Here is a 25,487-nt window from a genome sequence, read left to right on the forward strand (position 1 = left end):
CTCGCTCCTGACTCCATAGAGCAGTGGTTCTCAAATTTTTTTGAAGTCGAGTGCATTTAAAATCCTACAAATAACTGTAGGCGCACTATATACAAATTTCTGAGAAATATGTTATAATAACTAAGTCAAATATTAAAGAAAAAAATATAAAGTCCAAGCATGCATTTATGGTAATTAAATGAAATAAATACAACAAAATTAAATTTATTCTGACATTAAAAAACTTTTTTATGTTACATGGTTTTGTTTTTTTTTTTGTATTTTTCTTAAGTTGGAAACAGGGAGGCGGTCAGACAGACTCCCGCATGCACCTGACCAGGATCCACTCAGCATGCCCACCAGGGGGCGATGCTCTGCCCATCTGGGGCATTGCTCTGCTGCAAACAGAGCCATTCTAGCGCCTGAGGCAGAGGCCACAGAGCCATCCTCAGGCAAACTTTGCTCCAGTGGAGCCTCGGCTGCAGGAGGGGAAGAAAGAGACAGAGAGGAAGGAGAGGGGGAGGGGTGGAGAAACAGATGAGTGCTTCTCCTGTGTGCCCTGGCCGGGAATCGAACCCAGGACTCCTGCACGCCAGGCCAATGCTCTACCACTGAGCCAACCGGCCAGGGCCTATGTTACATGTTTTGTTATGCTTTTTAGTATTCGTAAAAAAGAGGGGTTAAAAAATAAAAAAACAAAACAAAAAAAAGTTATCTTTTTATATACATAGATACATTTTTTAGTAAGATTTAGTAAATTCGGCAGGTCCCAGTGCGAACATGTTAAGTTTTTTCATTCTTGTGTTTATGAGAAACATGAGCCTGATGTGTCCTAGCGATTTCTTCAATGTTTGGGCATATATTTGAAAGACACACAAACTCTCATTTCCTGGTCAATACATTGAAGAATTCCTCTCTTTTTACTCTTAATTGTGTTGAGTGCAGAAAACCCCCACCATACATATCATCTTAACTTTACACCAAACAAAGGATAGAAGAAACTTGCCTCCAGTCTCTCCAGGGAACATGGGGGGTAGTGTAAACAATCCAGCACCACAGCTTAACAGCCTTTTGCAACCTAATCAGACAAGTGAGGTAGGGGTTGGGCAGACTGTCAGCTTACAGCCAATTCCCCACACCTCTGTCCCCCAAAAATCTAAACTCCAAAAGCCCTGTTGGTTTTTTGGTCCCCAACAAGCACATATTTCTCTGGAATACCACAGGGCACACCTGGAAATCTTCTAGGGCACACCAGTGCACCCTGGTGCACACTTTGAGAACCACTGCCATAGGGTCTCAGCCCATCTGTCTACAGAGGCATAAACTTCTTATAAAATTCACCAGGCCTTGCCCTGGCTGGTTGGCTCAGCGGTAGAGCATCGGCCTGGCGTGCGGGGGACCCGGGTTCGATTCCCAGCCAGGGCACACAGGAGAAGCGCCCATTTGCTTCTCCACCACCCCCTCCTTCCTCTCTGTCTCTCTCTTCCCCTCCCGCAGCCAAGGCTCCATTGGAGCAAAGATGGCCCGGGCGCTGGGGATGGCTCCTTGGCCTCTGCCCCAGGCGCTAGAGTGGCTCTGGTCGTGGCAGAGCGACGCCCCGGAGGAGCAGAGCATCGCCCCCTCGTGGGCAGAGCTTCGCCCCTGGTGGGCGTGCCGGGTGGATCCCGGTCGGGCACATGCGGGAGTCTGTCTGACTGTCTCAACCCGTTTCCAGCTTCAGAAAAATACAAAAAAAACCAAAAAACAAAAACAAAATTCACCAGGCCTTATGTGTCCCTCCTTTGGCGACCTAACAGAGAGCTCTTTCTGCGAGCTCCAGTGTTCCTCTCACACTTGTTCCTCATAACAGCTCTGCTCAGGCTGTGAGGTACGGATGGTGGGTGGCGGGGGAACCAGTGTCCCCTGCTCCTAGGATTGAGTCAGGGCATTCTCCTTCCTTTCCTTGTGCACCCCCGCCCTACCTTCACACAGATGGATGAATTTTCCCTCAAACAGAGTACTGGTCTCGGGGGAAATGGATCTGTGTCAGACAATTCCCTGCGGACCCAGAGGACAAGACATGGGACAGTGCATTTGCTGCTGTCCTCTCTGTGACTCAGTCAGCTTCTTCAAGTCTGACCTGCCAGCTGGGAGACCATGCCCCCACCTTGCCCTCCGTGACTCACAGCCATACCGAAGTCTGACAGGAACTCATCTAGCTACCAACGAGCACACTGGTGGATTTGCCAGAATCAATGTCTTTCTACACTGCTCACAAAAATGAGGGGATATTTTATTGCTTCGTATTTATTTTGAAATATTCCCTCATCTTTGTGAGCAGTATAGTTAGAGGCCGAACAGAACACCAGGCCTGGGGCACAATGCATGGGCTGGGCCTCCATTCAGCACAGACTTCTTAGCTTGGTTTAATTTGGAGTCATTTAAGCCCGAAGGAAGCAAAAACCAGGAGTGAGAAAGAAAGGTGAAGATTAGGCAGAACTATTTAGGAAATAACTTTCAGATCCTTCCGATGCCAGCTGCTCTGTTCCCTAGGAGGAAGAAGAACACTGGGATGGACCCCCACCTGGAGCCTGAAACAAGTCAGTGGGGAGAAAGACTCAACTCTGTGTGGGGTCTACCTGGCAGCTGTTTGGAAAGCCCTGAGCCAAGGCACTACCCCAAGACTTAGGATGCCCAGGACAAATTCTCTCTGCTTAAACTAAGACAAGCACACCCTGGCGGCCCTGTCTGCACAGAATAGCCTCCCACCATGTGACCAGAACAGCCCAGTGTGCTTCCAGGAGAAACGGGGAGCTCTTCCTTCCCAGAGCTACTCTGCAGCACGCCAGCTAATTCTGCAGTCCTTCCTTTGAGCGATTTCGCAACGATATATATAAGGAAGGGTGAGGAAGAAAGTGATGGACACTGAATTCTCGATGAACCAACAGCACCCTTTGCTGACAAGTGTGAAGGAGCAGCTGGTGAGATGTGGTCAGAGGCCGGGGAGGACAGCAGGGCTGGGGGAGGGGAACACTCACGAAGGCAGGGGCTGCTCTTAAAGGTTGAGTGCCTGGTGTCTTCCCAGCACAGGGGAGAGGAAGTTCCTCAGGCAATTCTGATGACAATGGAGTTGAGAACTACTTGGCCAGATGGTCTTCTAAATGCCCCCGCTGTCACCCTATTTCTGACTCTGATATAACCTCGCCCCTTCCCGCAGCACTGCGCCTGCCTGTAGCATCCCCTCTCCACGTCAAGCTCCTCATGTCTACTGATCACCAACCAGGTGTAAATCCCGTCAAGTTTCTTCCATATAATGGCTCATTTAATCCTAGGAGAGTCCAAAGAAATAAAGACTATAAACTTTATTTTTCAGAATAGGAAACTGCTGGCCTGACCTGTGGTGGTGCAGTGGATAAAGTGTTGACCTGGGACACCGAGGTCGCTGGTTCAAAACCCTGCACTTGTCTGGTCAGCGCACATATGAGAGTTGATGGTTCCTGCTCCCCTCCCTTTGTCTCTCTCTCTCTCTCTTACTCTCTCTCCTCTCTAAAAAATGAATAAAAAAATAAAGATAATATTAAAAAAAAAAGAATAGGAAACTGCCTGGTGAAGCTTAAGACTTGGATCAAGCATCCTGGTGCGACCACCAGCCCCCTGGGTGTCCTTGTGCAGATCTCAGGAGACCGGTCCACCCTTCCCACTGACTTCAGGCACCCACATTCCTGCGGACATTTTCACGCTAACCCCCAGCAAGCTCCTAGTAACAAAGGGCTGGATGCTGTTAAACAGACATGCAATGGGGATTACTAGAATGTTCTTGGCCCTGGCTAGTTGGCTCAGCTGTAAAGCACAGGCCCGGTGTGTGGAAGTCCAGGGTTTGATTCCTGGTCAGGGCACACAGGAGAAGTGACCATCTGCCTCTCAACCCCGCGCCCTGGCAGCCATGGCTCATTTAAGCAAGTTGGCTCTAGACACTGAGGACGGCACCATGGCCTTGCCTCAAGTGCTAAAATAGTTCAGTTGCTGAGCAATGAAGCAACGGCCACAGATGGTGTTGGGCAAATGAGTTTGTAAAATTTGTATTTTTTAAATTTGCTCACTTTTAGTGTTAAAAAACGGCTCTGGGCAGCACCAGGTATGTGAACTGTGAAATTGCAAATTATCTTCCTGCTTGGGAAGGGTCATTGTCTTTTTTTTTTTTTTTGTATTTTTCTGAAGCTGGAAACGGGAAGGCAGTCAGACAGACTCCCGCATATGCCCGACCGCAATCCACCTGGCACGCCCACCAGGGGGCGATGCTCTGTCCCTCCGGGGCATCGCTCTGTTGCGACCAGAGCCACTCTAGTGCCTGGGGCAGAGGCCAAGGAGCCATCCCCAGCGCCCGGGCCATCTTTTTGCTCCAATGGAGCCTTGGCTGCGGGAGGGGAAGAGAGAGACAGAGAGGAAGGAGAGGGGGAGGGGTGGAGAAGCAGATGGGTGCCTCTCCTGAGTGCCCTGGCTGGGAATCGAACCCGGGACTTCCGCACGCCAGGCCGAAGCTCTACCACTGAGCCAACTGGCCAGGGCCGGGTCATTGTCTTTCTAATGTTTGCTGGAGGAGAGGTTTCCATGCCTGAAAGTTTGTGAAGAAGGGAGGAAGCCATAGTTTTGCAGAGTTTGTGCAGAGAGAAGGGAGAAGGAGATGGGGAACAGAGGTGAGGGGCTTTTGCGAGCTCCACTGAGACTGGTGGTGCCTTTGATTCTAGGAAAAACTGGAGAAGATTCTCCTGGTTGTGAAACCGGAGAATGTGTCAGTGGTTTTGGGAGCTCTGAGTGAAAAGGAAGTGTTTTTTCTCTGTGTTTGCTTGTAGGCTGGTGCAAGACTTTAATAAAAGGAATGGCCCACCATTTTTGGCCCCACTGTTTCTTTACCATCTATCTGAATCTAATGGGAACCTGCATCTGCATGGCTGTGATGGCGATGGCTGTGACTACTGGCCACACAGATGGGCAGAGCATTGGCCCTAGACGGGGTTGCTGGTGGGCGCATGCAGGAGTCTGTCTCTCTGCCTCCCTGCCTCTCACTTACTAATAATTAAAAAAAGAATGTTCTCTAGAACAGTGGTCCTCAACCTTTTTTGGGCCATGGACTGGTTTAATGTCAGAAAATATTTTCATGGACCGGCCTTTAGGGTGGGACAGATAAATGTATCATGTGACTGAGACAAGCATCAAGAGTGAGTCTTAGATGGATGTAACAGAGGGAATCTGGTTATTTTTAAAAAATAAAACATTGTTCAGACTTAAATATAAATAAAACAGAAATAATGTAAGTTATTTATTCTTTCTCTGCAGACCGGTACCAAATGGCCCACGGACCGGTCCCGGTCTGCGGCCTGGGGGTCGCAGCTTACTACAGGCCTATCATTTTAGACAAACAACTTCCACAAAAATAGAAATGTTTACGAATGCTCAAGCAAGCTAATCATACCAAGGGAGTCACATATTGACCAATCCACTAATATAACAAGACACAAAACCTACTCCGGAGAAAAAGGAAAGGGCACTTGGCACTGTGTAGAATGCAGAAAGGTACAGAAAACCTGGGAGCCCCAACAAACAGCCAAATGAGGACAATGAAAGAACTGTGGACAAAAAAGAAAGAAAAGAAAAGAAAGACGGGGCCACAGACTAAACTTGACAAGCTCAGGTGAGCCCTGCATGGTGGCCTTGTGAACTCAGAGACCTAAAGTGACCACACAGGATGGTCTGAACTTAAAACTTTCTAACTAAAAGCAGTTCATGGTGGGTAGGCAGGTCCAAGAGAGTTATTTTTCTCTAACTAAGGTCCATGCTGACCTTCACCAAGCCTGTCTGTTGTCTTTTGCATCGACACTAAGGCACCTGGTAACAGGCCTTGGATGCGTAAGGTCATCTTTTTTGCCCCTCAGGGCAAGCACCCCACCAAGGCAGGAACCAACACACCCCCTCGTTATAGTTATTATTATCGTGTTAATTAACTGTTAACTATCTTACCCATACCCGTGTGAAAGAAGTTTCAGTACAGGGGGTCCTCCTTTAGGACAGTCTCTCAACATATGACGTTTAGAGTTTATGATGCTCACTTTCATAAAAACTTTAAAAAATGGAGAGATGAGTGCTTTGGCTTATGCTGTTAGCATTGTTACTTATGAACTATATGGGCAAACTACTTTGGTTGTGCGTGGCAGAAGAACATGCAGTACAGTGTACAGTACAGCATATTTATGTTTTTTCCCTTTTTCTGTGGCTTAGTTGTGTTTTTAGGTTCTAGATTATTGTTGGGCAGATAAATTAGTTTATGCTCACTCTGTTAAAGATGGCCACTGCTCTCACGTGGTGATGCTCTCATGTGATACAGCTAATTGCCCTTCTTGTTTGGGAAGGGGCTTGGTTATGCTAATGTGTTAGGGGAGGGCTTTCGGGCCGAAAGGTTTTAAAAGGAGCTAGGAGGCCATTTGGGGACAGTGACCACATTCTTGTAGAGAGGAGGAGCCCATGTTGTAGCAGGGCAAGGAGGCCACGTGGAGGAGAGGAGGTAGCCCAAATGGCAGAGTGCTGAAGGAGAAGCCAGTTTGTGCAGGAGAAGGAGATGGGGAACAGAGGTGAATAAGGCTGGTGAGGTGGAAGCCTTTGATTCTAGAAAAAAAGCGGAAAGAGTGGGTTTTGGTGCCCGTGTGTTTGTTTTTTACTCATTGGCTGGTACGAGTCTAGAATAAAGGAAAATGGCCCACCAGTTTTTGGCTCCGCAGTTTCTTTATGATCTGTCCAGATTAAATGCGAACCTACACAGGCCAGGCGGCTGTGGTGGTGGCCGTGGCTACTGGCCTTACAATTTTGATAGGATAGGTAAGTGACTTAGGCTAGCGTGTACTTCGACTTACACCAAAATTCTGGTTATGTCACTGTCACAGGAATGGAACTGTGTCATAATCTGAGGACGCCCTGTATATACATTTTTACTTTTTATCCAATCTCAGTGATTCCCCCTTTGCTTTCTCCCGCCTCCCTAATCTATCACCAGTCAACTTCATGTAACCTCCATACACCTTCCCCTTTGCTTCTAATGTACAAAATAAGTGGTGAAACCACCATTTTACGCAGCCCTTTCTCAATCCATTGAGACTTTGCCTCTGGCAACTGTCGACAGTTTGGCTCAAATAAACTCAAAAAAATTCTTATAGGTTTGCAAGTTTCTTATGTTGACAGAATCCAACACCAGAAAGAAAGAAAGAAGGACACACCTCTCCCTTGGGCAGGATTTTCTGTTCATCCAGTTTGAAGGCCGTTCCGATTCTTCTTCGAACAATGGGTGGCTCCTCCCCTGGATCCAGAGGATATTCCGCGGGCAGTTTGCCCGTCAGTTCCTGCAAACGTTCAACAGCACAAGGAGAAGATGGAAATCAGAAATCAGAGGGGGCGTGTGCTTGGTTTCTAGGACAAACGCACACAAGCACTTCAATGCATGGATTTGAGACAGTACTCTCAAGCAAAGTCCTTAAATAAGAGCTTCTGAAATGACATTTCATTTCTCTAAAAATGGATAAGAGCAGTCCTTTCTTCACAGAAAAGATGCACTTTGAAAAGTGTTTTCCAAAGTGACTATGTGTCAGGTAAACAGAATTAACCTTGGCTTTCATCATAAAACTTACATTTCATTTGTTAGTTTCCCAAGTGCTTCTTGCAGGCCCAGGGTGTGCCAGGCCAGGCATACTGCCAGGAAGGAGCACAGCCAAGATCTCTGGGCTTTCTAGCTCCGGTGCTCTTCCCACTGCCTCAAATCCTGCCTCGTAAATATCTTGAGATTACAATGTCTATCTAGTGAGCTTTCTTAGGAAGATTGGAATCTATATGGTGAAGTCCAGAAAAATGCATATGATGATAATTATTCCAATCAGACTGGATGCTCAGGGAACAGGCTGAGCTTAAAAGAATTAAATGTATACAAATATTTCAGTACAAACTCAAACACATAATATTGACAAGGCTTAATACAGGGCTATTGTGTGTGTATGTTGGGCTCTGACAATCTAATAGTTGTGACTATAATGGCAGTGAACTTAGTTGACAGACTTAGTGACATTGACCCTGCAAACACTGAGTCCAGGAAGTGAATCCGGATTAGAATTGGGCTCCATACTAGGGACTATGTGTGGGCTGACCAGGTGGTGGTGCAGTGGGTAGAGCGTTGACCTGAGACACTGAGGACCCAGGGAAGGTGGCGGCTTGAGCACGGGCTCACCAGTTTGGGTGTGAAATCACAGACATGACCCCATGTTTGCTGGCTTGATGACCAAGATCGCTGGCTTGAGCAAGGGGTCACTGGCTCAGCTGGAGCCCCCGGTCAAAGCAAATATGAGAAAGCAATCAATGAACTAAGGTGCCGCAACAACAAAGTTGATGCTTCTCATCTCTCTCCCTTTCTGTTTGTCCCTCTCTCTCTCACTTAAAAAAATATCAAATCTGAGTCAGCAGCCAATCAATGTGGTGGAGCCAAGGCATCAGCTGTAAGGAGTCACTTCCAGGGGCCAGAAAATCCTGAGAGTCACTGTGAGCTACCAATGGCTTAAGTGTCAGGCCCAGGAGAAGCCCAGCCCTGATTTCTAGTCCCAAATCCATAGCTGTGCTGCACAAACTCACAAAAGAGGTCATAGTTCATCATCCACACAAAGAGCTGTTGTGCTGGGTACACCAGGGCGAGTGTCCCACAGGCAGGAAGCCCAGACCATCAGATTCCAGGCGTTGACTCAGCCTCTAGAAAAGGAGTGATATGGCCTCTCCTCCCCTCCGCTGTGTGTGCGCATGTGTGCACTGGGTTGTGTGTGTGCTCAGACACATGCACACACTGAGGTGTATGGTATGTGCAACGGCGTGTGCATGTGAGTGCATCTGGGGTTCACAAGCACCCCACTCTCCGATATCCTGGGTCCCTTCCCTTTTGTGTGTGATGATCTGAGATTGCAGCCTTGAACTTTTTATCCCTCACTGCAACCATTTTGGAGCACAAGAGCCAACTGTCTTGAGTATGCAATGCTCTGCAATCTTCTTATGTTTCTTTCTTTTTCTAACGTCTAAAGTTTTTATATGTTTATTCTGCAACATTTTTATATGCTTTTCTAAAAGTCAGTTTATAATTAACATACACTGAGGATTTTATATTGTTAGGACTTTCTTTTTTACACCGAAACTTATAAAAAGCAGGGGAAAGTTACTAAGATGGCTATTGATTTATAAGTCTAAAACATCTGTGGTTTTAAAATAAAACATGTTTTAAAAAAAGGGACTACCAATTTTTCACCATCTGCTTCAAGGTAGATGAGTCAAGGCCTTGATTCTCTACATTTAATCCGATTTGACACAGAACCAGAGCCACATGAGGAAGGAGGAATTTCACGTACTGTTGTGGGGGCTTGGCTTAGTTCCTCTCATATTCTTATGTTGGTATTTCTGACAAATACTCCCACTCCACCACGTTCTGACTGCTCTGCTAGCTCTCTAGGGCAGTGGCTCTCAAAGTGTGCACCAGGGTGCACTGGTGTGCCCTAGAAGATTTCCAGGTGCGCCCTATGGTATTCCAGAGAAATATGTGCTTTTTGGGGACCAGAAAACCAACAGGGTTTCTGGGGTTTAGATTTTGGGGGACAGAGGTGTGGGGAACTGGCTGTAAGCTGACAGTCTGCCCAACCCCCACCTCACTTGCCTGATTAGGTTGCAAAAGGCTGTTAAGCTGTGGTGCTGGATTGTTTACACTGCCCCCATGTTCCCCAGAAAGACTGAAGGCAAGTTTCTTCTATCCTTTGTTTGGTGTAAAGTTAAGATGATATGTATGGTGGGGGTTTTCTGCACTCAACACAATTAAGAGTAAAAAGAGAGGAATTCTTCAATGTATTGACCAGGAAATGAGAGTTTGTCTTTTAAATATATGCCCAAACATTGAAGAAATCGCTAGGACACATCAGGCTCATGTTTCTCATAAACACAAGAATGAAAAAACTTAACATGTTCGTGCCGGGACTTGCCGAATTTACTAATCTTACTAAGAATGTATGTATATATATAAAAAGATAACTTTTTTTGTGGGCTTTTTTATAATCTTTTAACCCCTCTTTTTTACGAATTCTAAAAAGTATAACAAAACATGTAACATAAAAATGTTTTTTAATGTCAGAATAAATTTAATTTTGTCATATTTATTTCATCTAATTACCATAAAAGCACACTTGGACTTTATATTTTTTTCTTTAATATTTGACTTAACTACTATAACATATTTCTCAGAAATTTGTATATAGTGCGCCTACAGTTATTTGTAGGATTTTAAATGTGCCTGACCTCAGAAAGTTTGAGAGCCACTGCCCTAGGGGATAAGCGGAGCTGCTCTTTGTTCTGAGCTGAGGGGCCTGGTGTCTGACAGGGACAGGACGGTCAGCCAGAGGCCCTGCCGTCCGGACTACGGATGAGTCAGGAGCCTTGTGGGAGCCAGCACAGAGGCGATCTGCCTGTGGCCGTGACACTATCTCTTCTGCTCAAGTTCTGTTTTGTCCTGTCAACATTATAAAAAGAACTCTGTTATCCTTATTTTCTTTTATTTTGAAGAGATACAGTAAGACTTTCCTTAATATATGCTAACTTATCTCCCTGATACATTTCTCCAATTTTCTGATACTGACTCCTAGCTTTTTTTAGGGACATTGCCTCTATTAAAAACAAAACAACACTCTACAGATTATTAAATGCAGACACCCAAAGCCATATTTTTTAATCCTTCCACCATTTTTTTTATACAAATGCCTGTAGTTGCTGCAAACCAAAGTAGGCCATTCTGGTCATTGCCAGAGAGAGCCCTGTCTGTTCCCAGGGAGTGGACTAACTGGTCTTGGGACATCAAGGAAAAGCTTGCGTAGGATTCCTACCCTGCGCCCTCAGGGCACGGCTTTCCTAAGACTTGCACTGGGTCTGTGTTAATGTGGGTCTGCTTGAGCTAGCTCCAGTTTAAATCAGTCCAGAGCAGAATGAAGCCAAGTGCTTAATGCAATGTGATCTCACTCTACAGCCCCTTCATTTGGCCTGGGGCAAGGCACTATTACGGGAGGGAGGGGAATACAGTCTGTCTGTCCCACTTGATCCTGTCCATGTGCACACACATGCACACACAAGTCCACATACACGTGTCCATGCACAGACAGAGTCACAATGTATGTTACATTAAACATTCAATTCTTCAAACATGCTAACAGACAAATGCAGAATAAAAAGAAAGTGAAAATAAACATTCAAATAAATACAACAGTGGCCTGTCACAGCTTCTAAGTCCCAGTGAAATGTGAGACCAGTGTAGACACAAGCTTAAGGAAGTGCTGCTTGGCATAGAACTTAAGAATATTACTAGGCTAATATTTTTTTCTTTTAACTGAGTGTAACATGAGATGATGAGTTTTAAATGGGATTATATATCAAGCAAAATACTGGTTTCCTTGTAGATTCCCAGTGATGCTTCTCAGTATGATTTCCAAAGATAAATCTGAAACAGCCTCAGGAGAACTAAAGCCGCAACAGTCAGCTCTGACACAGGATCTGAGACAGTGGTGGCAGCCACTGTACTCAAGGACGCCTATCTATGAACACATGCTCTATAAACTAAGGAGCACCATGCAAACATTATTATTTACAGTTGCTTCCGTCACTGCAATTATTCCTGCCATTTGGCCTCTAGTGAGGTCCCACTTGGGACTTTGCCAGGACCTACTCTAACTGCTGTCCTAGGGTCCCATTCATGTCAACTCCTCTTGTTTCTGACGGGGCACATGAAAGGGGCTGGATACTTCCAACACAGTGTGTCAGGAGATGTCTTGTTTTCCTCTTACGATTTCCTCATGATCCATTCCCTTCCCGTGGAGACAGACGAGGGCACAGACAACACAGAGTTCCCCAGGACGGAACAGGAACTGCTTACAGCTTCTCGGAGGCAGAGTTTCTTGAGCTCCTCCAGCCGCTGGCGCAGTGTTTCCTCCAGAGCTTCCTGCCGGGACTTCAAGGCAGCCAGCATGTCTTTCTTGGCAGACTGAGAGCTATCTGATTCCTGAGAACCTGTCAATAAACAGTGGGGTCACTAGGTCAGCTGATGTGGGGACACACATGTGGACCACTAAGGAATTTAACTGCAGCCCACACTGTGGATCTGGGATTCATGCCAGGAATCAAGGAAGTGTGAAATAAAACAGGTGTTTCAGGGTTCCAAGGGTGAGGAAAGAATTCTGAGCACTTAGCAGGATTTATAACTCGTCGAAGCACTGGCAGAGAGATTTACATGCCTGAAAAAGAAGTTTTTCTTTCTTGACTATCTTACAGTATGCCAGATACCTATTTTAATTTCACTAGCAAGTTGTAATAGACTCTGTACTATGAAGGGGACAGTGAAATTCAAGTTAGTAATTTTAATATAGTTTTAATTTTTCCCCTCATTGGCAAATTTTGTTATATTTTTTTGCTCATTAGTACAAAGAAAACGCATGTTTAACATTTTGAAAATGCAGATGTGTTATCAAAATAGTCCAGAAGCTAGGTGCCCCAAAATAAGCACAGTCATACATTTTCTTTAACCATTCCATCTAAGCTGTACATTAAAAAAATAAATAAAATTAAAGCCCTGGCTAAGCAGTTCAGTTGGTTAGAGCATTGTCTCGACACAACAAAGTTGAGAGTTCAATCCCCAGTTAGGGCACATACAAGAATCAACCAATGAATGCATAAATAAGTCGAACAACAAATTGATACTTCTCTTTCTCTAAAATCAATAAAAGAATAAAGTAAAATTAGATGTTTATTGTATTTTTTAGCTTAATACTGTATCATGAGCAAGTTCCCTCTTAATAAAAGTTACACATAGTTTTACAATGTGGCAGAACCACCTGAATGCTATTCCCATTGCAGACTGCTAGATACTAAGCCTTTGTGGAAGGCCAACTGTGAACCAAACTAAAGGAAAATAAACTGAAATGCCGGCTGGAGAGATTTAGGTTGGACCAAAGCATAATGTCTAGGATGTACTGTTTACATTCTGAAATGGGTTTCCAGCTATGAAACTATTATATAGTTTACCTTGATGATTAGGCAAAGTGCACTGACTCCCTGGAAAAAGAAAAGCTGATTATTACTCTGCTTCTTATGCCCACGGTGAGCAGAAGTATTAGAAATGGACAGGTGAGGTCTGACCAGGCAGTGGTGCAGCGGAGAGAGCATCATCAGCCTGGGACACTGAGGAGCCAGGTTCAAAATCCTAAGGTCTCTGGCTTGAGCATGTGCTCACCAGCTTGAGCACGGGATCATAGACATGACCCATGGTGACTGGTTTGAGCCCAAAGGTCACTGGCTTGAAGCCCAAGGTTGCTGGCCTGAACCCAATGTCGCTGGATTGAGCAAGGGGTCACTGGCTTGGTAGGAGCCCCCTGGTCAAGGCACATAGGAGAGAGCAATCAATGAACAACTAAGGTGTCACAACTATGAGTTGATGCTCATCTCTCTCTCTCTCTAAAACAGAACGGGTAGGTGATACTGCATGTGCACTCACGGGGCCTCACACGATGCCATTTGCAAAGGAATCAAACAGCATCACATCAAGTACCTAGGGAGAAAAGTCTAATGAAAGATATGCAAGATCTTCACAATGAAAATTATAATACTTTGCTGAAAAAAACTGACCTAAAATAATAGATGTAAGCATGGTCATGGATTAGAAGCTTGATGTTGTCAAGATGTCTATATTCCAAGAATTAAACAATAAAATCATTGCAATATCAATAAAAACTGGAGCAGGATTAGTAGGGGGAGGGGATAGGGATGGTATTTTCATATAAAACATTTTTTGACAATTCAGTGAATGCATGACAGATATGAGAATAATCTAATCGGAATTACCAGTCAATTGATCAGTTTCTTCCAATAGTAAAGAAGGCAGCTCAGAGGGTTTCTGTTCGAGATAGAGCAGGTAATGCTGTGTCACCTTTCATGACCACATCAAAATTACAACTAAATTACAGAACAACCATCATTGAGAACCACCTGAAGACTAGCTGAACAGAAGTCCTACAACTAAAACTACACAGAAGACTCCACAAAGAGAGTGGTAAAAGGATCAGAGATGCAGAACAGGCAAGTCCCATGTCCATGTGTAGTGATCATGATCAAGAGGGACATTTTGGCTGCAGATGTTCCCGCTGAGGAGCAAGGGGGCCCAGCCCACACCAGGCTCCGCAGCTTAAGGTATCAGTGTTGGGAAGAGGCATCCCACAACATCTGGCTGTGAAAACCAGCATCCAGGTGAGAGGGAGGGCTTCTGTAGACCCAGGCATATTCCTAAAGGCATATTGGTTATTCACAAACTCACTCTCCAGTGTAGAGAGCAGCTTGTAAAGCGCCCCAACATATAGGAAGGAATTAAATTGACTAGCTTCAGGGCGAGGGCTGGAGGGGCAGGGGTTGGGGCTACTGCTCTCTGGGGACAGATGTGCTGGCAGGTACCACTGATCCTCTGTCGTGCCCTCTCCCGACCCAGCCAACAGGCTCAAGCGGGAGCCAAACCTGAGCTCTCCTGTAGCCTGGCCATCACTGCTTGCTCCATCTTGGTGATTCCCTGAGATCCCACCCAATTCACACACCCAGCTTGAGCTGCTTCTAACCGCTTTCTGCAGGAGCAACATACCTTGGCTCGTACTGCCGGCTTTCCTAAAATCTCTCAAAGGTTCACAAACCCCAAACAAGCAGTGACTGGCCTCAGCATGCCACGTACCTCTTCCTCAGCAACCTCAAACCTGGCACAGTGGTGACCTGTTTCAACTTGCATTGCAATACCCATCAGTGGCCCCAAGCCTGGCATAAACTGCAGCCAGTGTTGGCCTGAAACGTACCCTTAACTAAGTGGCCACAAAATCGGCACAAGTGGCAGCTAGCCTCAGCTCACATTGTGGTGACCACCAAAGGGTCCCCATCCCAGCAATAGTGTTGGCTGGCCTCGGTTCACAGCATAGCCTCTCCCAAGTGCCTGTAAGAAGCAATCAACTGCAGATCACTCTGTAGCTCCTACCAGGTGGCCCTAAACTGGCACATATGTTGACTAACTTCGGCCTGCATCTGAATCCCTCCTAAGGGACTTCAGAGCCAATATACCTGGTGTCTGGCTTTAGAACATAATAGCACTACTTAATCAGCTCCACAAACAGCACACCCAAAGGGCAGACTGGGCTGACACTAGAGCCCTACTAAAGCAACTCCCACTCTGTGGGGTCAGCTCCTGCACCACAGCTTGTCCACTGTAGTCATGGCCAGTCCTCATGGTCAGTCAGCCTGAGGGTCAATAACACCAACTGATAAGCCAACAGCAATCAAAGTTCAACTACAGCCTGACCAGACAGTGTGGCAGTGGATAGAGCATCGACCTGGGATGCTGAGGACCCAGGTTCAAAACCCCATAGTCACTGGCTTAAGCCAAAGGTCACTAGCTTGAAGTCCAAGGTCGCTGGCTTGAGCAAGGGGTCACTGGCTTGGTTGGAGCGCCCCGGTCAAGGTATGTATGACAAAGCAATCAATGAACAAATAAAGTGCTGCAACTACCAGTTGGTACTTCTCATCTCTCTCCCTTCCTGCCTGTCTGTCTCTCTCTTGGAAAGAAAAAGAAAAAAAGAAGTTCAACTACAACAGTAGGACACCCCCCCACACACATAAAAGGGACACTCATGAGTACCTGGCTCAGGTGTGCAGGCAGACTGCACCTCTGGGCCTCACAGGACACCTATTACATAAGGCCACCCTGCCAACAATGAGAGATGTTGTAGCTCTACTCAATACATAAAAACAAGGAGACAAAGAAACATGTCCCAATGAAATAATAGGACAAAACTCTAGAAAAAGAACTAAACAACATGGACATAAGCAATCTGTAAGATAAAGAGTTGACAACACTAGTTATAAAGAAGTTTAATGAACTTAGGAAATGAATACATAAATTCAGTGAGAACTTGAACAGAAAGATAGAGAACATAAAAAAGAACCACTCTAAATTAAGAATATAATAATTGAAATTAAGAATACATTAGAGCACCTGGCCAGTTGGCTCAGTGGTAGAGTGTTGGCCCAGCATGTGGATGTCCCCAGTTTGATTTCCAGTCAGGGCACACATCTGCTTCTCTACCTCTCCCCCTCTCTCTTCTCTTTCTCCCTACCCCCTGTTCATAGCCATGGCTCCACTGGCTTGAGCGAGTTGATTCCATACATTGGGGAATGCTTGTGGCCTCTGCCTTAGGTGCTAAAAATAGCTTGGTTGCCAAGCAACAAAGCAATGCCCCAGAAAGGCAGAGTATCGCCCCATGGGGGGGCTTGCTGGGTGGAATCTGGTCAGGGTGCATGCGGGAGTCTGTCTCTCTGCCTACCTTGCTCTCACTTAGTTAAAAAAACAACAACCCTGGGCTTGCCTGGTCAAGGCACATATGGGAAACAACTATGAGTTGATGCTTCCCCACCTCTTCCCTCTCTCTCTCTCTCTCTCTCTCTCTCTCTCCTTTCTCTCTAAAATGAATAATAAAAAAATCTTAAAAGCCAGCCTATTGAATGGGAAGATATATTTGCAAATAATATATCTGATAAGGGGTCAATATCCAAAATATAGAAAGAACTCATAAAATTCAATAGATAAAAAACAATCCAATTTAAAAATGGGCAGAAGAACTGAATAGACATTTTCCCCAAAGACACAAAAATGGTCAACAGTACCATGAAAAGGTACTCAGCACCACTAACCATCAGGGAAATGCAAATCAAAATACAATGACATATCACCCCACACCTGTTTGCAATGGTTACTATAAAAAAGATGAGAGGTGTTGGCAAGGATGTGGAGGAAAGGGAATCTTTATGCACACCTGATGGGAATGTATATCAGTACTGGCATTATAGAAAATAGTGTGGAGGTTCCTTACAAAATAAGAAATAGAACTAAAATAAAATCTAGCAATTCCACTTCTAATAGGGATGGAACAAGGGGGTATTATTCTAAGTGAAATAAATCAGACAGAGAAAGACAAACACAGTATATGTGGAATCTAAAGAGAATCCTGAAATTACAGATACAAAGAACAGAGTGGTTGTAGCCAGAGGCAGGGAATAGAGAACAAGCATATGGCTGAAAGTTGTTAAAAGGTACAAAGTTTCAGTTATAAGATAAGTCCTGGGAACTAAGGTGCAGCATGGTGACTACAGCTAAAGATACTGTGTTGTATATTTGAAAGTTGCTAAGTGAGTAATTCTGAAAGGGTCTCACAACAAGAAAGAAAAATTATAAGTATGTGACATAATGAATGGGTAATAACAACTTTTTGTGGTGATCACTTTGCAGCCCACATATATATGTATGTATATATATATATATCTCAAATCATTACACTATACACCTAAAATAAATACAGTGTCATATATAAATTTTATATCAGTAAAAAAGAGGTGTTGGAAGCCCCCTTCTCCCAATGAAATGGACTCTAATTTCAATTATTGAAAAATGTTGTGTAAAAACTCTAACAGGAAAATAAAAAATATTAAAACCCCAAGCAATAGAGAGATAAACCGTGGTCATGGATTAGAAGCTTGATGCTATGAAGATCTCAGTTCTCTAGGAATTAAACAAGTCACTGCTATCCCAGTAAAAATTAGAGCTGGATATTTTGGGCAGAGGGTAGGAATAAATACTTCCATGTGAAAATTTTTGGATAATTCAGTGAATGTATGACAAATATGAAAATAATCAAAATTGGGACTCCCAGAGTCAACTTGTCTGTTTCTTCCAGTGGTAAAGAAGGCACCTCAGAATCACAAGGCTGGAAAGGACTTCTACGCCTTTGTACCAAAAACTCTGCCAGACTCAAATGGGCCCCATACTTTCTTCTTTAGTCACTGAGCAGGAGATCCCATTTTCCCTCAATTACTGAGGGTCTTACAACTTTAATAATAAAAAAATCTCACTGGATCTGTATAATCTGACTTCAATTTAGGGGTTTTTTTCCTCCCTCACCCCATCCTAGCGTGTAGTAGAAAAAATCGGCCACTGCAGGAAGGCACCACCTTCATGCCTTCACAGTGGCTCACAAACATTAACTCGAATAAACAAGCAAATAAATGTTGTCAGAGTTGGATGCTGTAATTAAGTTGTACCTCATCTTGGTAGAGAAATCTCATACCTGTAAGTCATTTCTTTATAGAACCTACCTTCCCAACCTTTAATGATTTTTGTGCCTCTCTTGGATTTGTGATGTTTCAATCACAGGTTTCCAAATTCAATAGCAGACCCGAATGGAAGTACGGCTCTTAGGAAGTCTCCATTACCTCATGGCTCCCGGAGACTAAATTCACATGGTGTCACGTTCATGCAACATATTACTGAACAGGCTCCCCTTTCTAAGTGATTCGGGTTTCCTACGTTTTTAAGTCATTTAGCCCATGCGTATCAGTACTATCTCCAAGTTTATATCCATCTAATATCATACAGTGAAATAATTTTGAATCTAACCTGATTCTCTCAGTCATAGTCAACAGTCACATTTAAAGACACAGGAAAATTAAATGAGGTACTCTCTGGTCCATCATATAAAGAATTGAGGAGAATGTAAAATAATATTGGAAGGAAGTCACGCTTGAGATAGAAAAACCCCCAAAACCAGGCCTGACGAAAGTTGGGTCCAGGGAAGATGAAAGGACCCAGAGCTCACGTGAAATGTTCACTGTTTTCCCTTTCACCCCTGGCTAACCTCTCATAAGAAATGATGTTATATACAGTCAAATCTAAGAATTAACTATGTTCAAAGATGGCAAAAATCACACAACATTCAACTCCAAGAGATAAAACACATGTTGTCTCTGGTCATGGGATTTGTTAAGCTTTGGTCTTGAGTTACAAGGCTCATTAATGCTACCTAATTATTTTATTCATAATAATTATCCTAAATACCCAACCCACGTAAAAAAAGACTAGATGTATCAAGAGGCCCTTTTCATGTCTGGCACCACTAAGTCTAGCTCTTTCACACCATTATTCTGGAAGCTGTTTCATGAGGAATATGGTGCTGGGCACCAAGTTTAATCTCTGCAAACTGAGCCAGCCTGGCCTGGCCATGTGGATTTCCACGGGCTGTACAGCTCTGCATTGGATGGACGCTAAACCATTCACTAGATGTGTGACCTTGGGCAACTGACCTGCCCTCCTTACTGTGATGTAAAGACTAAGTGAAATGATGCACATATGACACCACTGTGCCTTGAACAGACAGGTAACCCCTCAATCTTGGGTAGAGATTTAACTCGAGTAAGCACATATATATTTGGACATGTGTACACACAACACATCACACACAGGTACACACACACCAGTGGAATCAGAGAGAGAGAAATCATTGAAACCACCTCTTCACTGTTAGTCAGGGAGCTATTGGTCAAAGAAAAGATACTCACTGTGCAATTTAGTGTACCATTTGGGCTTCAACGTTCACCTTTAAAAGAAGCAATATAGGTCTACTCTAGGCAGTATTTTGTGAACTATGTTTCTTAGCCCCTGGGTTTTCAGCCATGCCTTCGGGGGTGCTGGGAATGAGGGTGGAACAGGGTCACGAGATTCCACGGGTTCCGGGGCCCTACTCTGTACACATCAAGCTAGGGCAGCTCCACCTTAACCCATTCCATACATTCAGGTTCGTGTCAGACTGCATCTGAAAAGGGGTTCTCAGTGCCTTTGTTTAAAAGATATCCCCTGACCTGTGGTGGCGTAGTGGATAAAGCCTCAACCTGGAAATGCTGAGGTTGCCGGTTCAAAACCCTGGGCTTGCCTGGTCAAAGCACATATGGGGAGTTGATGCTTCCTGCTCCTCCCCCCTTCTCTCTCTCTCTCTCTCTCTCTCTCTCTCTCTCTAATGAATAAATAAAATAAAATAAAAATCTTTAAAAGATATCCCTTGTGGCAAGGGGCTCTTTTTCAGGGAATGTGGGATCCGAGCCTGTGGGCTGTAACCTGCAACCAGCTAAATATGACAATCATGAGGAGAGGTGACAGAGTTCTTAGTGACAAGGATGCCCAGTAACAGTTCCACAGAAAGAAGCTCAAGGGCATCAGGAGAAGGACCTCAAGTGGCCTGTGATGTTGAGGAGGTTTCCATGTATCCACAATGCCCGCCAGGCACCCCTGAATGGCACGGTTGACATCCTAATAGGAAGGCAGCAAGTTAGCTAGAAATCAGAAGGCAGAGACGCAATGCTAATCCCTTCATGAGAAAGGGTGATTCCAGCAAGAAACCCAATCAGGGAGGAGCTTCGGGGGCTCAGGTCAATGAGATCTTAACAAACTAAAGGTTTGTGACCATATCAAAAATTATTCCAGCCACAGAAATAATTTCAAATCAGCACCTAAACTTCCCGAATGGTACAGAGCTCTCTGTTGCCATGATTTATCCATTTCTGGTTATTTGAACACATATGAATATGCAAAACCACACCACGGTTATAAGTTTAGCCCTTCAGAAATTAAAAATATGTAAATCTGCTATCTTTGAGAGAGGCCGTGAAGGACAGGATGGACCTGGATTTCTATCACATATTTGCTATTAAATAGTACACTGCCTTGGGTTACTAACCTCTCAGAGTCATGATCTAGAAACGACCAATTAACCAACCTCTATGAGTCCTTCAAATTTGAAGAATCTATTACTTAATAACCTTCTTAGGCAGTTCCCCCTGGCTGCCAGCAGTCACTTTTGCATTTTGTACAAAAGGAACCTCGTATATATGGTGCCACCCTCCCTCTGTTCTTTACAATTTAGGCCTCCAGAGAAGAAAAATGCCCTGCCAACTCTGGTCCTTCCCCCAGTTACTGTGATAGTTTGCCATGAATTGAAAGGGAATGTCTTATGACCAGCCAGCCCCTAAAGAATTTATTCTGTCATTTTAGCAACAGACCAAGGTAAATATTTGTAAGCTTGCATGCTAAACAAGAGTGTAAGCTGTGCTGTCTGGGGGATTAGAGAAGTAGGAAGATGGATGGAAAAACTCTACTAGAGTCAAAAAAGTGAGATTTCAAATTTTATAGATTGACCAAACAGTAGCCAAGTTACTTTGAAAGGGTGTCCACACATAATGAATAGGGCAGGAAGCAAAAGAAAATGAGGTGATTTGAATATTTCTGAAAGATATCAATAATACATAAATACTTTGTTGTTGTTATGCAAAATTTAGAGCAGTACTCAAGCATATAGGAAAGAATGATCTAAAATATGGTTTGGAAATCATACATTGATCTTGTGGCCTCCTGAGGCATAAGTCTACAGCAGGGGTTGGGAACCTACGGCTTGCGAGCCAGATGTGGCTCTTTTGATGGTTGCATCTGGCTCACAGACAAATCTTTAATAAAAAAAAATAACAACGTTAAAAATATAAAACATTCTCATGTATTACAATCATTTCCAACCGCTCATGTTCATGGTTGCGGGTGGCTGGAGCCAATCACAGCTGTCCTCCGGGACAACACCAAATTTTTATTGGATAATGCGTAACGTTCATGGGTCGCTGTATGGCTCTCACAGAATTACATTTTAAAATATGTGGCATTTATGGCTCTCTCAGCCAAAAAGGTTCCTGACCCCTGCTCTACAGTCTAGCAGTTTAGAGGTAACAGGTCTGGGCTTATGTCCCAGCTCCGTGACTTTCTAGCTGTGAGACTTGGTAAAGTTACATGACCTAAGTCTCAATTTCCTCCCTTATAATGTGGGAATAAAAAACAAGACTTCTTCAAAAATTGGGAGAACTGGATGAGATAGTGCTTGAAAGATAACTTAGAACAAAGCTCAGAACATACGTGCTATGTGAATATCCAGATATTCATATTAAATAGTGTTCCTGGCCCTAGATGCCCATGAAAGCATGGAGGAGAAGGTAATGGAAATGGATTTCTACAAAACACCTGACAGGAGCTTCCTACATGTTCCACTTCATTTAATCCTCTCAAAAAGTGTCCTGGCCTGACCAGGCGATGATGGTGCAGTGGCAGAGGTCCCCAAACTTTTTACACAGGGGGCCAGTTCACTGTCCCTCAGACCGTTGGGGGGCCGCCACATACAGTGCTCCTCTCACTGACCACCAATGAAAGAGGTGCGGCAGGGGCCGGATAAATGGTGCCAGGGGGCAGCACGCGGCCTGCGGGCCATAGTTTAGGGACACCTGGAGAGTGTTGGACTGGGATGCGGAGGACCCAGGTTCCAAACCCTGAGGTTGCCCACTTGAGTGCGGGCTCACCAGCTTGAGCGCGGGGTTGCTGCCCTGAAGCCCAAGGTCACTGGCTTGAGCAAGGGGTCACTCGGTCTGCTGTAGCCCCCAGTCAAGAGGCACATATGAGAAAGCAATCAATGAACAACTAAGGTGCTGCAATGAAGAACTGATGCTTCTCATCTCTCTCCCTTCCTGTCTCTGTCTCTCTCTCTGACTCTGTCTCTGTCAAAAATAAAAAGTGTCCCTGTTGTCACAGAAGTCACTGGGATATAGAGAGGCAGAGCTAAAAGTGCAACTCTGCTCTGTGTGGTCCGTATTGGCCCTGAAATGGAAACACCGTAAGGGCAGGACTGTCTTGGTCACTGCTTGGTCACCATAGTAACGACTGTACAGTATGCAGGCATACCTGCCCTTCCAGCCCAGACCCCTTCCACAGCACTGCATGGATTAGCATGTAGGCAGAAGGAAGGCGGAGATGGAACTAGGAGGGGTTCTTCAGACATGCCAATGAAACATGCTTCTAGAGCACCTTCGTGGGCAGGTGGGGCGGTGGAGACAGACGACTGGACAGGTTCCCAGCCTTGAGAGCTTTGTCCTAATGTGAAATGCTGCCCACCAGGAGGAGGCAGGAGATAAGCCACATGAAGGCCAGTGGCAGCAGCTGCCACATAAGTAAGGAACCTACAGCCTGGGCCAACGAGATAACCTGCAGAGCTAATGGTCCCCCAGTCTGGTCGGCGCAGGGGAGGTGGTCCCTGGGGTCCCGTTATTGCTCAGTAACAACCTACTTGAATGACACGAGACTGAGAAAAAAAGAATCTTCTGATCTTTTGGCTACTTTATTATGTTTCAATCAAAATCCAAAGGATTTTATAGAAATAGACCGGTAATAATCTGGCGGGTAGGGAGTGAGGGGAAAAAGATCTGACCTCAAAAGAATCATTCTAACCAAACACGACCAGGACAGTTTGGGTGATTAGTTCAAGGTCAGAAAGTCATTTTCAGAGGGTATTTGGGAATCTTATGAGTGGATTTCCTGACGCTGTGGAAGTTACTGGTGGAGATATGGTGAAAACTTGTTCTGCTACTGCTGGCAGTTTCTGGGGAAACTGCCCCATCCAGCTGGGGAACTCCAGACTTCTCCCAGTGGGGCAGCTGGCTTCCTGGGCAGGGCGTGTGCGTGTGTGTGTGTGTGTGTGTGTGTGTGCGCGCGACACTCGAGCACACACATACAACAGCTCCTCTCCCACAGGCAAACACATGAACATATACCCTCTTTCAGCTGTGATGGAGAATTGGCTCCAATCTTTCAAAAGACCCTGACTACTCAGCACCGGATATGAGTGCGCGTCCTATGAAAGAATGTTCTCAGGAACTGTGGCTCATCTGTTTTCCACAGATGGAATACTGGTGACCAGCCCACTGATCTCAGAAAACAGAAGGGGTGCTTTCCTCTATGAGAGGAGGGGGAATTCGAAACAAAGGGAAGCCCCCCAAAAGAAAAAATCTTGTTTTCTTAAAAGTAAGCAAAGGAAATGACAATGTGTTTAGGCCTCCAGGGAAAAAAAGGAGGCATATTCCCGGCAGATCTGTAAAAGCTGTCAGGAGCAGTTCTGGCAGACACCCAGGAATAAATATGAAGGAAAGGTATGAACTCTCTTTTATGAGGAAGAGATACTTATTTGCTGTGCAAACCCTCAACGATCAATTCCTTACTTAAAAGGTGTCCTAGGAGACGATGTGAACTGATGCCACACTGCAGACTTCGGGATAGATATGTGGTCACGGAGACAGTCTCAGAGAATTAAATATGATTTTTAGCATAAAGAATGCATGCCTAGCAAACTTTTCATCAGGGTCAGAAAGGATAAAAATAGTTCATTAAAAGAGTGGAGAAATGGAAGCTATTTGAAAAGTAAAAATAAAAAATCTCTCCTGGCCCTGGCCAGGTAGCTCAGTTGGTGAGAGTGGTGTCCTGACACAGCAGATTTGAGCTCCAGTGTCGGGCACATAGAAGAATCAACCAATGACGGCATGAAAAAGTGAAACAATACATCAGTGTTTTCCTGTCTCTGTCTGTCCCTCTCTCCCTTTCTCTCTCTATAAAAATCAATAAATAAAAGTTAAAAAACAACACAAAAGAAAAGTAAGCACTTTCTGTTGGTAGCAACGAGTGTCTGGGACAGCTTCCTTGAGTGGCCACATGCCATGGCTTCAAGCATTCTCACCACAGGGTGGAGAGGACAAATATAATATGAGAGGGAAGAGAGAGAAAACAGGAATTGAACAATTGATTATAAAAACTTGCAGTAGCATCTAGTAAAACACCTAGTTGAAACTGTTTATAAGTAACTTGTACAGAAACTGCGCAATGAGGGGGCTTATCTTTCTGGCTCTGAGATGTGTTATTCTCTTGCAATACTGAGAGGGCTGGCTTACGTGGGAACAAAGCAGTCCCTAGGAGAGCGGATAACGATATTTCTTTTGCAGTGTTCAAAATTTCATCATTAGAAAATCATTCATTTAGGTTATAAATTGCCATTCTGTTTTGGTTCTCTTTAGTAGGCAAATATTCCTTTAGTAGGAACAGCTGAGGGCATAATAAATAGATCAGTATAAATGACTTTAGTGGCTTTTAATTCCCCAATATGAGAGTGAAAAGGGACAAATATTTTATCGTCTCAATTTTGACTCAGGCTTTTCCTGCTCAAACAAGTCCAGAAATATCCATTCCACAGAAAGATTCTGCAGCCCTCACTGGCTACACAGGCCAGGTAAACACACCCTAGGTAGGAGAGGCTGTGTCCTGTGCCCACCTGCAGAGCCCTGAGGGTCGGGCCAAAATGAAAGCCCCTGGAACCCTACTGTCACTGGAGCTAGAAAGGGAGGGGACAGGCAGCTTTGAGAACTTTGAGAGAATAGATGGAGATACAAGGAAGAGAGAAAGTGAGAGCAAAAAAGAAAGGATGAGGTCAAAGAGAAAAAAACCAAACCCAAAATGTGATTTATACTAGCGTAAGGCAACGTGTTTTGAGCGGAACAGAGCCACAACCACAAAGCTGGCAGGCTCTATCAGACCACTGTCTGTATGGAGAGATCAGATAGCTGGCATCCTCATTGTTACATTAGTTATTAATAAACTTCCTAACAATGGGAGGAAGTGCTAGCATTCAGAGAATGAGAATGTGCGAAGCATTGAGTAATGCATGCGGACTGATCCCAGGCTA

At 44.7% G+C, this 25,487-nt stretch overlaps 1 protein-coding gene across 7 annotated transcripts in view; it reads right to left on the bottom strand.

Moving 5' to 3' along the window:
• The window catches only part of FRMD4A (FERM domain containing 4A), a 673,627-nt gene that overhangs the window by 31,506 nt on the left and 616,634 nt on the right, over positions 1–25,487 (bottom strand). For all 7 annotated transcript variants that reach the window (XM_066384150.1, XM_066384151.1, XM_066384153.1 and 4 more), the window contains 2 exons: positions 11,930–12,063; positions 7,221–7,343 (listed from right to left, as the gene is read on the bottom strand). In XM_066384150.1, coding sequence (XP_066240247.1) covers positions 7,221–7,343; positions 11,930–12,063 — 257 coding nt within the window. The remainder of the gene's footprint in view (positions 1–7,220; positions 7,344–11,929; positions 12,064–25,487) is intronic.

Source organism: Saccopteryx leptura, chromosome 5, assembly GCF_036850995.1.
Source record: "Saccopteryx leptura isolate mSacLep1 chromosome 5, mSacLep1_pri_phased_curated, whole genome shotgun sequence".
In the NCBI taxonomy this organism is placed as follows: Eukaryota; Metazoa; Chordata; class Mammalia; order Chiroptera; family Emballonuridae; genus Saccopteryx; species Saccopteryx leptura.